Raw genomic sequence first — 17,004 nt, 5'->3', positions numbered from 1 at the left:
TTGTGGGGGACCCTCTCCTTAACCCCACAGGTAGCGATTGTACAATTCTACTGGCTGTGACTGAAATATGGAATGATAATGTTGTGTGTATTAAATCCCAACATATATGCATATTAAGAAATGCAAAGGCCCTGCACTGTGGAGTCAATTCTGACTCATGACAACCCTGTGTAGGGTTTCTAAGGCTATAAGTCTTTATGGGACCAGAGATCCTCAGTTTTCTCCCTCCGAGAAGTTGGTGGGTTTCAAACCACTGACCTTCCAGTTAGCAGCCTATTGTTTACCCGAGATCACCTTCAGGTCTCCTTAAAGGAGGGGGAAGTCAAAATCATGTTATCTTGGCTGGTGGGTGAGAAAACATGAACATGGAGGGGAGTGGCAAAATCACAATCGATGCATTTGGCAATGGGGAAAACACTGGATATCCGTGAGCGGAGCAGGGAAATAGAAAGGTGCCATGAGACAAGGGCAGCATTTCCACACTTAATGGCGTTACTGGCATGTGGCACTCGTTAACTCTGTATCGGGCTGTAGAGCAGGGCTTCACATTGTAGAATGGCTTCTGGCCTCTACCTGCAAGAAGCTGGCAGCACCCAACCCTCATGACAAAAATCACTCCAAGCATTACTAAATCACCCTCCAGGGGGCCTGAAGCAAACAGCTCCCCGGTAAGAGCCACTGAGCAAATGAAAGAGTAGGAAGATAAAGAGGAACTATCTGTTAAAATGATCGATTGTATTCTAGATGTACCTAGACCAGGGATTCTCAGCATACCAGAGTGAATGAGCTGGAGGGAAGCAGCGGTGAACTGAAGTGGGCGCACAGAACCATACAAAAGGAGAGCGTTCCTCCTCTGGCAGCGGTTACTGCCATGTGTGAAGACAAGCCCGGGATTCCCAGCCCCCCACCCCCCCACCACCACCAACCGCAAGGAAAAGTGAAACAAAATCCAGATTTCCTCATAAAATCTTACCGATCAAAGTTTCCTGAAAACAAAACAAAACAAACTTACAGTCTGGATCAGATCTTCAAGCTGCCAGAGTGAGACCTGAAGCCTAGATTAAGCTGGTGGTGGCTCAGCAAGGCTAATTCGTGGATCCTCCCTTACTGGACACACTGAGCCTTCAGGGTGCAGTGGACAACTGCCCGGCTGCTAACTGAAACGTGAGTGGTTCATATGCACTGGCTGCTGCAAGCGAGAAAGATGCTTCCAAAAAGATTCCAAATGCAATCCAAACTCACGACCAGAGGCGATTCGGACGTACAGCCTTGTACACCCTGGGAGGCAATTCTAATCTGTCCTATAAAGTCGCTATGCGTGAGAATTAACTCGAAGGCAATGGGGTGAGCTTGATACGTGGATCAAACAAAACTGTAGGACATTTCTGAGAAAAGGGAGTAAAGTGAACATTCACAGGCACAGAAATTACTAAGTGTAATAACAGTACTAAGATGATTTTTAAACCTAATCTGTTTGAGAGATTTAATGCTGTGTGTAGGCTTTCCATTATAGATGACGTAGAAAGGAGGAGAGAGCAGGTGAACATGAGGACATCGGAGCATCACACTATTCGGAGGAACAAAGGTAAGGAAGTGACTTCAAAGATAAACTACAGGAATGAATAACGGCATCTTCAGAGTTTGGAATCTTGAGTAAGTGATCAAAGAACGTCACGAACAAGACTGTGTAACTAAATTATTTACTTTGAGTTCCCTAGGCAGAAGGAAGGAGGAGTTATCTTTAGATCTAATTGGTTAAAATTAAAAAGGACTGGCAGCTTATCTGTTCCCTCTCCTCAATGTCGGAATACAGGAATCAATTCCATCCATCCCAACTTCCACTTTAGAAAAGAGTTGCCTAATTTAAAATAGTAACACTACCTAATGGAACTTACTGTGGATTTTCTGCATGCAGGCTGATTTTTCACAAGCTATGGTACAGTGAAGTGCTTTCATATGGCCTTTCTAGTCAGAGTCTCCGAATTCTCCCAAAATGTGGGTAGGGAAAATTCAGAGGTTTGCTTTCGACTAAAGTGACTGATGACTGACGATGCCAATTGAATGATTTGTGTTCTACCAAAGGGACAAGCTAGATCACAGTCCTTTCACCATGCCTTAAATCTGATAAAGAGGAGGGCTTATACAATTCCCTAGCCTAGAGGTTTGGGAACCTCACTTGCAATCAAGAAGTATATGAAACACAGGCTGCTCTACGGTCCAAAGAACCAGTATTCCAGTGATGAGAAAAAAAATGTCAAAATACCAAAGATGGTGAAAAATAGTAATTGTCTGGCCAGGCCACAGAGCAAGGCCTGAGCACCTTCGGGCATGGTCTTGACAGTGGAGCTAAGAGAACACTTACCTGTGCTGGGGCAGAAGTGTGATTATGCTTCCTGCAGGCCACGGAGGCAGCTATGCGGGGATTTTCCTATAGCGGGGTAGAGCCAGATGTCTCTGAGGAGCGGCTTACCAGTGGAGCCAGAAGACCTGTAGCACTTGCTTGCCCAGGGCAAGAAAATCTGAGCATGCTCCCATACAAGAGTTTCGTGCCTTCACCCACCACCACCACCACCACCACCACCACCCTAGGGCAGCAGGAGCCAGGGTGGCCTTGTGCCAAGAGATCTCCACAGGCCTACATAGTGTGGCTGGAGCTATTTATAGAAGCCAGTGGGGTCCTGTGCAGGGTAGCAGTCTTAGAGACATGTGGCCTCGCCTCCCTCCTCCCCAGCAGTGCAGGGGCAGCCAGGGGCAAGGGCGACATCAAGATGGCATCTGATGACTGAAGGGCATGGCCAACTGGGGAAAGATGGGTCAGATTCCCATCTGATAATCTCGTTATTGTTTACCATTTGCTTTCCATAAATAATAATAACTTGTATTCTGTCCACACGTCAGATGAACACAGCACCCACAGGTTGGTTGATGCCAAAGGGTGTGTGTGAGTGACTCCTAGTGGCAAGCTTTTGAGTGCTTGAAGTTTGCAGCACAGCCTGTCCACATGTTCAATGCACTCAGGAGGTGGGTGGGGGAAGAATACATAAACATGATCACATTTAAACCTCCTACCCACCAACATGAGGAAGGAATCGCCTCTAGAAAGAAACTATCCTTCATGGTAGTTCTATAATTTGTCCCAAGGACAGTCAGAAAATAAGCAGTAGAGACAAGACTAAAATTCTTGACCCCAAAACCCCTCATCCTCAATATTAACCAATACCATGTCCAGTGGACCTCCTTCATGTCTAGCCTGCATGCTGTTCATCAGCATCTAGCTTTTAAACAAGCATGTGCCCCATAAATCAGCCAAGATTATAGGTACACTGAACCCTCTAAGGATCTCCTTCTCTTTATTGAGTCTATCCAGAAAGCAAGTACTTCATTCTATGCTGTCTCTGCACCTGCCCCAGTATTTGCAGAGTCTAGTTGCCTCTTACTCAAGTTTTTCAACAGTGCAAAGGGGCTTCGAAAAGCTCATGGAAAATTGGAATGAAGTGATAGAATTTTCCCACAACCTTTTGGTAAGCTCCTGGCCTACTTTTCTCAGAACGATGATGGGACTGACAGTTGGTCAGAAAGACCCAGGGATACAGAGGTCTTTGCTCACCAAGCTATGCACCCAGGGCTGGGCTCAAACAGTCACAGTGCCTGTGTCTCTGATTTCCTGCTTCCAGATACAACATGCCTGCAAGATGACACACAGTCCAAGCGTGCACTGACCTCGAGGGGGACACTGGGTGGCTGGGAGTCTGTGTACAGAAAGGACTTCTATGAGATGTACAATTAATATGCAGAGCTACACATGTAATTAGCATAACAGACATATAAACCCCTATTTTCAAACTACTCAAACCATATTTCTACTTCAGATGTGTTCAGGTTTGCATAAGCAAAATTCTCACTTGCCAACACTTGGGGCAGCAGTGTCTAGCTCAGTTTTCACTCCTGAAAATTTTGCCCTGATTCTATTAACCTGTTTTGTCAGTGTCTTGTACGCTGTTTTACTTCACAGGGTCACTACGAGTTGGAATCAATTGGATGACAGTGAGTTACTGAATACCTGGATAAGTCACGTTCAAATGGGATTTCCACCTTCCAAAGATGCTTCAAATGAATTCCAAATGTGGGTCATTCTGCAAGTTATCAAGAAAATCCATTCCTTGGCTCTACAAAAAAGTTAAATCTGGCAACAGAAAAGGATAACTTTTAGCTCTAAATTTAAGTTATTTCTTAGCTTTGTGTGTATGGTTTAAGGTAGATCTCTTTTATCTCAACCTGAAAACATTCATTAACCTGTAACATTTATCTCAGCCTGAGAAAAACTTTTCATCTATCTGCTCAGCTGTCAACTATAGCCCCACCAGGGTGCTGCTGATCCTAATGCAATACAGCCACTCATTATTTGCTATAAACACAGACTTGGATGTTTAGGATTTTATAATCTGTGAAACAAACATGCTCACATTTAAGAACATTAAAAATACCAGCTATTCTACATTAAAGTGTAATTTGAAACTCAATTTATCAATTTTAATAAAATATTTCTCTTTAACCTTTAAATTTAAAATTCTATGAATATTCAAATATACTATACAGGAAAAAAAATCTAAAGTTTGCTTGCTTGCTCAAAATGTCAATGATTAATCTCTGAAAACAACACTCGAGCTCATGGCTCTGTGATTTTTTGTTAATCTTAGATTTGACAAAGCGATTACTGTTTTTAAATTAAGTCTGCCTTATTCCTCTCACCTTCCAACTGTTCTGTTTGCATTATTAAAATTGCTTAAATTCACATATAATCCCTCAGCAAGCAATGGGGGAGCTGGGGGCAGGAAGCCAGGACAGGAGAAAAAACACGAGGAAGCACCATCTCCTGGAAGGAATGGGTTAATACTGTGTCATTCACCAATCGGAATAGCGAGCACTGTCAAAGAAGGAAGTCCAGATTATAAGTCATTCCTCCTTTAAACTACATTATTGAGGCTCACTATTAATCTTGTGGGCAAGAAATACACAAGCATACGCAAGTACCCACACTCAGGATCATATACATAAACATTTTTCTCATATACTGATTTTCCATTTACCATAATTCTACTTAATTAATGGTGATATTTAAACATAATTAATTAGTCTAAACTCTGGCTTTTGGTATTTGACACACATTTGTTTCAGCAATAATTTGAAGACGGGGATCCAAATTTTCAAAGCATATATCATAAGGTTTTGTTGTGCTTTGTGGATTTATATTTTGTCTTGTTTTTAACATCTAAAGATTAAATATACCATTTTTGTTAACCAATATAACCCAAGCAGTTAGGGCAGAAGCAGTAGTACAGCTATTTTTATAGCTGATATTCTTTAGTTTAAAATACATAAATTCACTAAAGAATGTGATTCATCTCAGAGGATGGAAAATGGCTGCGTCTAAACACAAGACTCTCATATTAATACACATTGGATGCATTTAAATGCACATTTAAGTCTAGCTATTCTTGGCTTTATTTTTTTACCTCTGAATAAAAGATTAATTTGGGGAAAAAATCAGCATTGTGACCCGACCAAGTTCTACTGTGTTACAAAAACAAGCAGCAAAACCAAGATTTGAAATACAAAACGATACTGAAATGGTTTCTTTTGGTTTAACAAGTAACTTAATAGTAAATTCCCCTGGTAATCTCTTCTGTGTCTCCTGCAATACTTTGTCTCTCTACCCCTCACCCTAACATTTGAAATTCTAGAAATGTCAAGTACATGAGCTAGAAAGATCATACATGAATTAGAAAATCCTGCCAGCCTAAGAAATTAGTTCAAGGTTGATGAGCTTGAATGTAGAAGGCTTGGAATGTAGATCCAGGTTTCTTAATGCCCAAATTCTAGATTCTACCCTCAAACTGTAGGCTACTTCAACACAAGGGTTTCTTTGATTCCTTCAGTTTAAATATACACTATTTTTCCTGTAAGAAACTTAGAATTTTAAGGGGAAAGAAAAAAGAGCCTGGTGTGTTTTGAGTTTGTTTTCTTTTTTCTAGTTTTCCTCCACACAAGGCACAGCACAATACAGAATGGAAAGAGCAATTCAATAAGCACCAGTGCAGTGAAATCTTGAAAAAAACATATATATTTTTATTTTATTATGTTTATAAATATACATTTAATACTCAAATATGAAACAATCAGTACTATACTCATTTTGGGGGCATGAAATAAAGCAGACTTATTAAATGATGTAGATTCATGAAGGCAAACTAAGAAGAAAATCAATAACAAGAGTTCCTTGCAACAAAGCATAAAAACTTTCATGAATGTACAAGCGTGTTTTATACAACTGATGTATGTATGGGTTGTGGTAAGATTTGTATGAGCCCACAATAAAATGATTTAAAAATAATAATAAACAACTCATGGTGAATTAAAGTCCTAAATATTAAAAAAATAATAATTTGCTTCTAATCATAAAAAAAACACCTTTCACCCGCTAGAAGAAAATACAGATACAATGGTTAAGTGCATGGCTGACTGAAAGGTCTGAGGTTGAACCTGGCAGCAGCTTCAGGAGAGAGACCTGGTGAGAGGGCTTCTGCACAGAGTACCACCGAGGACACCCCCGGGGCATTCTATTCCGTCCCATGGGGTCACTACATGTCAAAATGGACTCACCAGCACACAACACCAAAAACAATGCCATGTCCCTAAAATAAGACAAAAGCAACATTCCCGTCACTATTACCGACCAATGGACATCAGGGATGCCAACTCTCCAGAGGAAAAGGGGCTGGGGGTGAGAAGGCGTGGGAAAAAGAGGGGAGGAGTCCGAGAGACTGGAGGAAGAAAACTCTGGGAGAGAAAACAATCCCCAAGGAATGGCAGGTGCGTGCGCCTGGAACCAACAGGCTGACAGGTCTTCAGTCAGTCAGGGTAGGATGAGACCATGGCATACGGACTTTCTAGGTCTGCGCTGTTCTTTGCTTTGGTTGTTTTTCAGTTGGGAGGGTTGTTTTGTTTGCCCTTTGGTTACCTAGTAAAGCCACTGTTTAAAAAATTCCAACCCTATCCCAGCTAATGAGGAAGAAAAGGAGAATTGTCCTTCTCAAGGTCTGGCCACTAGGAATGTCAGAGTGTCTGGGGAAGCAGGGCATTCCAGGGGCAGCTGTGGAGCCAGCTGGAGGGCCAGGGCGGACAGGCCTGGCCAGAGCAGGTAGAAGGGTCCTCTGGAGACAGGGCCTGGGAGCTGGCTGGGGCAGGACTGGAAAATCCCATCAAAGGGCCAGTCTGCCCTGTGCACAGAAGCTCTGTGTGACTTCCTCGGAGCATTGAATGAAAGAGGTCAATTTAGTCGGCCTACATGGTCTTAGCCAGTTTCTTTCTTTTTTTTTTTAAGTTAACGAATTAAAAACTCTATATACAGGTTTGGGTATTGTTCATTTTGTTTCATTTTTTAGATGTCAAAATAGCTGCTGTTGTTTGGGTCTATTGCTAGGATCAGAAAGTGAAGGGTTAACATTTAAAGAATCTAATTAGAGAAAGCATATAAAATAACGGCAACATTACTGGCTCCCCTTTTCGCCCAGCACTAGGCACCAAAAAAATATGTACCCTAAAGTCGTGTGACATTGTGGCTTCAACCCAACTCACATATGTATGTCAGTGGCAGAGCCTGGTGAGGGGTCCACTGACAACAGGGGTTCTGTGGTCCTGAGCAGGACGGAACTTAGCTTCCAGGCAACTTCTCCAAGAACAGAAATTCATACACCCCTTTTCTCTCTGCTGAGCTGAAGGAGGATCAGCCATGTGGCACAATGATTATATACTCCATCGTGCATTTGACTGTCTGGGGCCAACTAGCTCTGGGGTGAGAGCAGTAAAATCGCATGAGGCTGAAAGCTTCTTTGTCCCCCACTCCCCATTGCCCACCAGATAATCATATTGTAGTCTCCCTCCCTCTCTCTATCTCCGGTTCCCCTTGGAACCCCAAACTCCAAACCGACTGCCATTGAGTCAGTTCTGATTCACAGAGACCCTACAGGACAGAGTTGGCCTGCCCTGGGGTTTCCGAAGCTTTGTATCTTTATGGAGGTAGAAAGCCTTATTGTCCCTCCTGTGGAGTGGCTAGTGGTTTTGAACTGTTGACCTTACAGTCAGCAGCCCAATGCACATCCCATGAAGTTACCAGCGAGCCTTACCCTTGGGAGGAACTCTGAAATGGGTTAGCAATAGCTTCAGAGCAAACTAGAAGGGGGGTGGGGGGGGATAGAAACAAGTGTATTTTCTTTAACTCGATCATGAATTGTAAAGAAAAACAGCAGATAATCGGTTTATGAAGTAGCCACCCAACGCACCCAAAGCAATGACAGCACAATCACACCCACAATGACAAATCCCACAAACAACGAGTTTGCCAAGTGAGATGGGGCTGTCATGTGGCTCCCTTTTAGAAGCTCCATCATATTTGCTCGGCATCATTCTCCACCATCCTCAAAATGCAGTCTCTCATCTTAGCAGTATATGTACTGTAACTCTGGTTTGTATTAAAAGTTTCACATTTTATTTTTACAACAATCATCTTGTTATTTAAATTGCATTCAATTGTATTTATTCCCTGCTTCTAGTGAAGGTTTTAATTTTAAATACAATAGTTAGGCATAAATACAGGTCTCTGGCCAAAATGAAGAAGACATTCACATGTGATACTCCTTGTCACCTGAGCCTCATAATGCCGGGGGTGTCCCCAGCACTCAGACACTGCAGAGTGCGCCTTACAGGTCTCTTGTGAGAAGAGGAGCAGTCAGAAAGAACATGGAAATATAAGACTTCGGTGTTGATTGCTCTTGAAATGAAAAGCATTGAAAAAAATGCCCATACACTAATTACAGCTTTCTCCTTGAAAAAGAGGAGAAAGGAAACTAAAACTAAAAATACCAAAGTTATGCAAGCTGTAAGGCAAAGCAAATTTCTAATAGCATACTAGAAATCTCCCTCTCTGGGCAGTTTTTCAAAAGTTAGTAAAATGGGCTAGTCAATGACAATATAAACAAAAGATCCTCATGCTCCAGGGAGGTGATGGGGAAGATTCTCTGCCATAAATTAACAAGGAGGTCTCTAAGGGGAGTCTGAGGCAGAGAAAACGCATAGATTCAGATCCAATTTAAAAACAGTTCTTTTTTTTAGACAGGAACTTTGTGACAGTGAGTTTATGTTAATGGGGGAGGAATGACTCTGAAAGAAGGTAAAAATATTAAATCTGTGTATTTTTTGTCGTACATATTCTCAACAACAAAATAATTTTAATTTTAACAATGCATGTAAGAAGGGGGAGGGGAAGAACCATTAGTTCTTATTACATAGCCCTGCTCAGTACTCACCCTCAGGTAAGAAACACAGAAGAAGTGGGTGCTATAGCAAAGTGTGGTGAAGAAATTAGATGGTGCCCAGCTATAACAAAATAGTGTCTGGGGTCTTAAAGGCTTATTTCCAAACAAGCAGCGATCTAAGTGAGACATTAACTAAGTCCACATGGAAGAAGTACACCAACATCCGTGACCCAAGGATTGTAAATTATGCAATCCAAATCCAAAGAAGGGCACAGTATCAGAGCTTAAATTGCGACTCTGGTGTGCAGAAGGCTATGGATGACAGCAGAAGCTCCAAATACATTTGTAGATCTACAACGGGAATAAGCCTCCAGCATTTTCCCTCTAATGATAAATGAGGAATGGGAATAAAGACCATTATCAAGCAGAGTGTATTGGAGAGATGGGTACAACAGATTAAAACGACAAATCTGACTTGGACAGTTAAACGTTTGTCAGCTTGATCTCCCCACCTCTGATACACTTTGGGAACCGAGTGGCCAGAATGAGGGATGATGCCTCTTCTTTCAACAGGACTTTGAGATCGTTGGTCCATTTTTGAGTTTGCAAGAAATGCAGCATCTGAGAAACACAATGAAATGAGGTACGCTTGCCTGTTCCTATTCTCTGGGTTTTCCCCAATTAGTTCAATTGCAAAACTATTCTTAGCTCAGACATCACAAAAGCGGGTAGCTAGTTTGAGCCTACTGCATTTGGTCCATGGGCTGTAGTTTGCCAATGCTTGTCCCTCTCTCACATACATAATCATGTGCTTCCTTTCTACCAAACCTCTTGAAGGCCTTGCTGCCAGTCTCCGTTTCTTTCTCACAGGCTGGTCAAAGACCAACAGACACTAAAAATGGCAACAACAACAACAACAACAAAAGATGCAATCAGACAGAAAAAAGGCTTCCAGGCTCTGCTCTGCTACTTTCCACCTATCTGATCCTGCTCAAGTCAGGGTGCGCTCTAATCGCCACTTCGCTATTTATAACAACAGGGTTTAATACCCAGCCACTTGGGTTTTACTTAAGGTGTTTCTGGAGGTGTGACTTTAAGTGAAGTAAGGTGTGATTTTAAATAGAAGGAGCGATGGTATAGCGCAGTGGTTAAGCATCCGGCTGCCAACTAAAAGTTCAGTGGTTAGAACCCACCTGTAACTTGGCAAGAGAAAAGATCTGGCAATCCGTTCCCCTAAAGATTATCGCCAAAGTAACCTTACGGAGCACCTGTGTTTTGTGGTAAAGGCGTTACTAAGAGAATCAACTCAGTAGCAGCAACAACCAGGTAGATAGAACAGAACATATGAGGGCGTAACTCCCCCCCAAACGGAACAAAAGGCCACTGGGTGGAGCTTTGGAAGTATGCATTTTTCCCACTAGGGGAGCATCAAGCAACTAGCTCTGAGTTAGTCCACCCAGTGGCATCACCTGGGAAGGTTCCTCTGTTGTTAATTTTTCATAAAAGCAGTTTCACTCGAACCTTGTTTTTGTGATGGTCGATTTAAGAGAACAGTGTGTGCAGCTGTGAAATTTGTTTCTTGCCCGGGAAGCATGCTGCAAAAACTGTTTAATGTTGAACACAGCTTACAAGAGCAGCACGATGGGATAAAAAGTGTTTGAGTGGCTTTCTTGTTTCAAAGAAGGTGAGATGTCAATTGATGATAAACTTTGTTCTGGACCCAAAGGGACAAAAATGTCAATAAAATGCATGCACTTGTGCTCAAAGACCAACAAAGGACTATTGAAAAGATGGGGAAATTATCTGAACTATCTTGGGGCTCAGGTCAGCGAATTTTAATGGATGATTTGGGAACGAGAAAGGTCACTACAAAATTTGCGCCTCGGGTTCTGACTGACAAACAAAAAGATGATCAAGTGGAAACATGCCGTGCCTTCAAAGAACAGCTTTGAGGGGACCCAGACTTTTTTTCTCAAAGTAATGGGGAGAAGATATGTTGTTATCAATCAAGCCAGTGGAAGACACCAACATCACCTCGCCCAAAAAAAGTTTGAGTGAAATCAAAGATCAAGACAATGCTCGTTTGATTTTATGATGTGAGAGGGCAGTGCATTTTGAGTTTGTTCCACCAGTTCAAACTGCTAACCAGACTGTTTCTATTTAGAGGTTCTGAAAACACTGCGTAAAGTGTGCAACAAAAAAGGCCTGATTTGTGGTAGACAGGGGACTGGTTTTGACACCATGACAATGTACATGCTCACATATCCATCTCAGTGTGCCAGTTTTTGGCAAAAAAACAGCATGCCTCTCTTGCCCCATGCATCTGACTCACCTGAAGTCACTTCTGTGACTTGTTTTTCCCCCCACAAATACAGAGGGACATGAAAGGACAGTGATTTGACGACATAGAATGGTGAAGAAAACAATGCTATCAGTTATCCGAACAGATGAGTTTGAAAACTATTTCTAAGAATGGAATCACAGATCTGACAAATATATTAAGTGTAATGGAGAATACTTTGAAGATGATACAAATTGTTTCATTAAAAAATTTAACATATAGCTTTGGAGGGGGGAGATGTTCTCTCATATGATCTGGGAGACGACTGCCTACCTGTAGTTCAGAATCAAGACCCCACCTGATACTTCACAGCAAGTACTTTAATCATGGTAGGACATAGTTTCCTGTGCAGTTAAAACCTGGCCAAAGAACAAGTTTACAATTTCCTTGACGGTACACCACTTTTCACGGTTATCATGTGGGGTAGGAATTAACTAAACACAAATTGAGAATCTGCTTCATGATAAGCAAATAAATAGAGAAACTGACAGCACGATGGGTCCCTTACTTTAAATAAATTATCATTGATTTATCAGACACCTACAATACCAGGAGGTATGATTTGTATACACTATCTGCATTAAGAAGACACAAAGCAGAACAGAAAATACTATGGAGAGCAATTTCCTAGGAACTAGTTTAATCCATGAACAAACTTTCAAGGAGAAGAGCAAGCATACACAGATGTTTCACAGTATTATACATGTACAAGTAGCCCTGGTAGAGTAGTGGTTTACTTACTGGCCAGCCTTTTTTTTTTTTTTTTTTTTTAATACATCATTTTCTTGGGGGCTCGTACAACTCTTATCACAACTGTGAGGCCAGCAGTTCAAAACCTTTGGCTGTTCCTCATGAAAAGGAGGCTTTTGACCCCCGTAAAGATTTGCAGTCTTGGAAACCCTGCAGGGTAGGGCTACTGTGGCCTACAGGGCTGAAATGAGTCAGAATTGATTCAACGGCGATGTTTGGTATATACAGATATAAATCTCTGAGTAGTACAAATTATTATTGTGTTCAGTCAACTGAAAGGCTGAAGAGCTAAGTCTACCCAGGGACACTTTGAAAGACAGGCTTGGTGATATACTGGCAAAAAAAAAATTGACCATTAAAAATTGTGTGTGGAAAGTTTACTCTGATACATACGGAGCCATCCCAAGTTGGAATCAACTCTTTGGCAATTGAAGGTGTGAGTGCTGTGCATATACACGTCTAGGATTACAGAATAGGTGAGTTCTCGGTTCCTCTTGTTATGTTAGCTGGTATTGAGTCAAAAAACTCATGGTATCCCCATGCCCAATGGAAGAAAAGCTGTCTGGTCCTGCACCACTCTTACGATCGGCTGTGGATAGGGCCACTTCCATTCAGAGGATTGTCACTGGCTGGTTTTCGAGTTGTCAGACCTTATTTCCTAGTCTGTTGTAATCCAGGGGCTCTGCTGGAGCCTGTTCTGCATCATAGCAGCCTACAAGGCTGGTTGTGCACAGGGTAATGTCCAAGAAGTGAACCAAGATATCCACAGGGAAAGTGAGAGCCACCAATCCACTTCACTGCTGTTGTCGTAAGTTGTTGAGTCGGTTACACCGTGTGCTCTGGGGATATGTACTCCCATCAGGACTTTGAGGCTCCTATTCTCACACCTAGAATGTTCAGAGGTTTTATGCTCAGTGTGGCGGGTGTCAAAGTTTCACATCGTCACTCATCTTCTATTTCACGATGCCCTCATATTCTCTGTGGTAGGTCTGTGTATTTCTTCCTGTCTCATGAAGTAAAATGGATATACAGTGAACCCTCATTTATCACGGTTCATCGGTTCTAGACCCTACCGTGATAAATGAAATTCCGCGTAGTAGGATTCCTTATTTGTAAATCAAATATTTTCGTAGTTAGAGCATAGAGGACATGAAAAAACACCCTTTAGTCACCATTACACTCGTATTACCCAATTTATTAAACGAAAAAGGGAAAATACAGTAAAACACTTTGGACGTTACAATTATCATTTATTATTTATTATATTATTTATGGCATCAAGTGTGTACAGTATGAGCCAATCAGTGGCAGTAATGACAGAGCATGCGCTGTTACGCAAAAACCGCGATAGAGTAAAGCCGCGGAAGTCGAAGCGCGAAGTGGCGAGGGTTCACTGTAGTCTGTTTGAGAAAGTCATTTTGTGTGGTTGGAGACCAGGACACAGAAAGTACACAGAAGACAAGCTCTCTTTCTTCCAGAGGTTTCTCTAGGACCACATGTGTTCTCTCCACACCCTATAAATTGCAAGTTTGCATCAATAGATAGAGACAACCCTTTCCTTTCCTCCTGGAATGTGCCAGGGTAAATGAAAGAGTTCACAAATGAACATGGTTGAAAAATACTGGTCTGGACAGAAACATCTGAAACCATTTCCTCCACTTTTACCCAAAATTTGGTTTCTGCCCAGTAGAGGTCATGGAACAGCTAGGGTGCCTCAGAAAATATACATGCATTCCGATCCTGATATGAAGTATATTCACACCCTTCCTCCTCTCATCTACCATAGCAGATAAGACGTTTGGGGGGGAAGAAACAAACAATGTCTGAACCCGATTCATTCCCAAATCATCAGGAAGGGCTACCAGAGAAAGCACCCACCGGGACAACATAGTGTTCAGGTGCACTGCCTATCTGTGATTCTAAAAGAAAATGGTTCTTTTTGAAATAAATCTAAACAAATCCTGTTTGGATTCTTTCCACGCTAAGAACAAGCAGACAATCAAAAGAGCAATGAAGCCACCATGCAGCAGAACGCTCAGTAGATGTGAAGAATAGCAGTGTTCTCAATTCTGGTTCAGAAAAGGCTGTCCTCCCAAAATTCGCCTCCGCACTTCAAATACCAACTTCCTACAACAATGGCAAACAGGGAGTCACTATAATAAGCATTTGCTTTCCAAAAAGTTACTACTACCATTCCAGTAAAACTGTTCTACTACACTGTCCCTAATACACATAGATTTTGCCAATCCAATAGTTCTCAATTTCTGGGCAATTTTGTCCCTTAGGGGGCATTTGGTGGTTTCTGGAATTGTGTGTGCTTGTTTATTCACCTTCGGGAGTAGAGGATACCACTGGCATCTAGTGGGGTAAATTCAAACCCACCCCAATCGTGTTGATCTCAAGGCATCGGAGAGGGTTTACTGGAGTATCCATGAAGCTACACCTGGGGTGTCTGAACTGCCAACCTTAGGTTAGCAGTCCAAAGGTTCCCTAAAAGTGCTACCGGGACTCCATGGTACAGGTCAAAGATGCTTCTAAATATCCTACAATGCACAGGGCAGCCCCTTACAACATGGACTTCTCTGACCAAAATTAGTTCTCTGGGTCCAAGAACAGTCAGTCCAGACTGATTATATGGGGCTCCCAGGGACACAGGAATGCTTACAAAGGTTACAGACAATAAGCACTTTCCTTACAGACCTCCTATTAAGCTAGAGTCCAGAAAAGAGACTGATGTTTACATAGACAAATACAAATTTCAATTTTGCTATTTTCAGTGCTATTTTAGTGGGAATGTGGCTACAGTGTATCATTCTGGCGACTTTATCAAGCAGTGTTTCTTCAACATGTACCTGTCCCACAACCAACACCATTAACCTGTATAGAAGCTCATAAATAAAATACACATGGTTGACTACACAAATGAATACTTCCTGCATTTCAGAGATAACTGTATTTCCCACGCCCTACCATCCAAAACAGCACGTCCGTGGATTTGAACATTGGGGTCTGTGTGGTTTTATCTGAAGAGAACCTTCATATCTGAAATCCCCTTTCTCTGTTATAATCCACTAAAATTGTATTGTCTAGCTCTGTGACATCTGAAAGCCAGACTGGGAAAGGAAGTTCATTTTCACTAGACACTTAAAGGCGGCCAACAAAGGAACGCCTTCTATAAAGGCATCCTGTTGATCCTGGTAATGAAATGGAATAAAACATACAAAGTCTGCGCGGGTCCCTCTGAAGGTAAGGAAGACGTGCACACAGCCTCTTTGATTTCCTATTGCAGGGTCCACTGGGAGTTTCAAACAGAAAGACTTTTTCTCAAGAAATTTTGGTGTGTGTTTTTTTGCCTTTTATTGCCAACTTTGCTGGAGGCACTTGCTTGCCTATTTCCGAGGTTTATGCACCTATGAAATATGTTTAATTATCAAAACATTCTATTTAAAATTATAACCACCACAAGGCTCAGAAGCTCATTTCTTAAGCCATTCCATATGTCTGATAAAAGCAAAGCACTGTGTAAGGGGCAGAAATCCAGCTGAAGGCAGAGTTTCTCAAGCTAACAAAGCAAGCACTGTTTGGCAGGGATGTAAAAAAAGGGCAGTGTAGCCCACTGACGTTTCAAAGAAAAAACTACTAATAAATAAGTTAGGTGGGCTCTACACCAAATATCAATTTCCAATTGTAACGATGAAATAGATTTTAGATTTTATACTTCAGAAAACGTCCAACAAAAAAGCACCAAGCGATCCAAATTCACACACACACACACACACACACACACACACACGCATTTAAACACCAGGTCTAATTCCAGAGCGTAGGCCGTGAGCTTTGCAGTCTCGGAAACCCTAAGGAGGGAGCCGTCTTCTTCGGACCTCTAAGGTCCCTAGGAGCCAGAATCCGCTTCCTGGCAATGGCTTTGGTTTGATGGTTTGCAGCAGCCAAGGTGCAAAGTGGCAAACCCCATGAATTTCTTAAATGGCTGAAACTTGTCTCAACACACAAATTAATCCGACTTAATATACAAAACTTTCGTTTTACGTGAATAGACTATTGGCTGCAGTTACAGCTTCTGAAAACAAGAAACAAACAGGACCAGGCTTAGAAAAAGGAGGGGTGTAAGGGGTGGGGTGTGTGTGTGTGTGTGTGTGTGTGTGTGTGTGTGTGTGAGAGAGATTGGGGGGGGGGGGCACTGCTGTGTGCCCACTGCTTCCCGGCACCCCCGCCTCCTCTAAACCCCAAAGAGGAAATCTGCCGCCTGGAGGCACTGGATAGACCAGCTGCCTCACGGAAAACCACCGGAGTTTTCAGCGTTGTTTTTGGCAAGAGGCGGGTGTTCCCGGCCGCTACCTGAGGCGCTGGAAGGAACGTGTCACCATCAATCAGAAAGTACACCAAGCCCCGCGCTGAAGTCACGGAGGGTGCCAGGGCCTCGTCCAAAGGGCTGTTTCATGCCAACAGCGGGAGAGCAGAGAGAAGAGCTAGAAGAAAGGTGGTGGCGCCCAGGGTAAAGCATTCTCCAAAGGAAACTCCCATTCATGCTAAAGGGAAGCCTCACGCGCTCGGCTCCCTGAGGCGTTCCCAGAACGCGCGAAG

The 17,004-nt window shown here is 42.5% G+C and overlaps 1 protein-coding gene across 1 annotated transcript in view; it reads right to left on the bottom strand.

Moving 5' to 3' along the window:
- The window catches only part of PLOD2 (procollagen-lysine,2-oxoglutarate 5-dioxygenase 2), a 102,071-nt gene extending 99,741 nt beyond the window's left edge, over positions 1 to 2,330 (bottom strand). Inside the window, exons 1-2 of the mRNA XM_004708624.2 lie at positions 2,264 to 2,330; positions 974 to 986 (exon numbers count right to left, since the gene is read on the bottom strand). Of these exons, the coding sequence (XP_004708681.2) occupies positions 974 to 986; positions 2,264 to 2,330 (80 nt within the window). The remainder of the gene's footprint in view (positions 1 to 973; positions 987 to 2,263) is intronic.
- Between the last annotated feature and the right edge of the window lie 14,674 nt (positions 2,331 to 17,004).

The sequence above is a fragment of the Echinops telfairi genome, unplaced genomic scaffold (assembly GCF_000313985.2).
Source record: "Echinops telfairi isolate 266 unplaced genomic scaffold, ASM31398v2 ScPeMD7_4225;HRSCAF=4972, whole genome shotgun sequence".
Taxonomy (NCBI): domain Eukaryota; kingdom Metazoa; phylum Chordata; class Mammalia; order Afrosoricida; family Tenrecidae; genus Echinops; species Echinops telfairi.
Note: the sequence above shows the minus strand (reverse complement) of the source record. Positions and strands in the feature narration are given on the sequence as shown.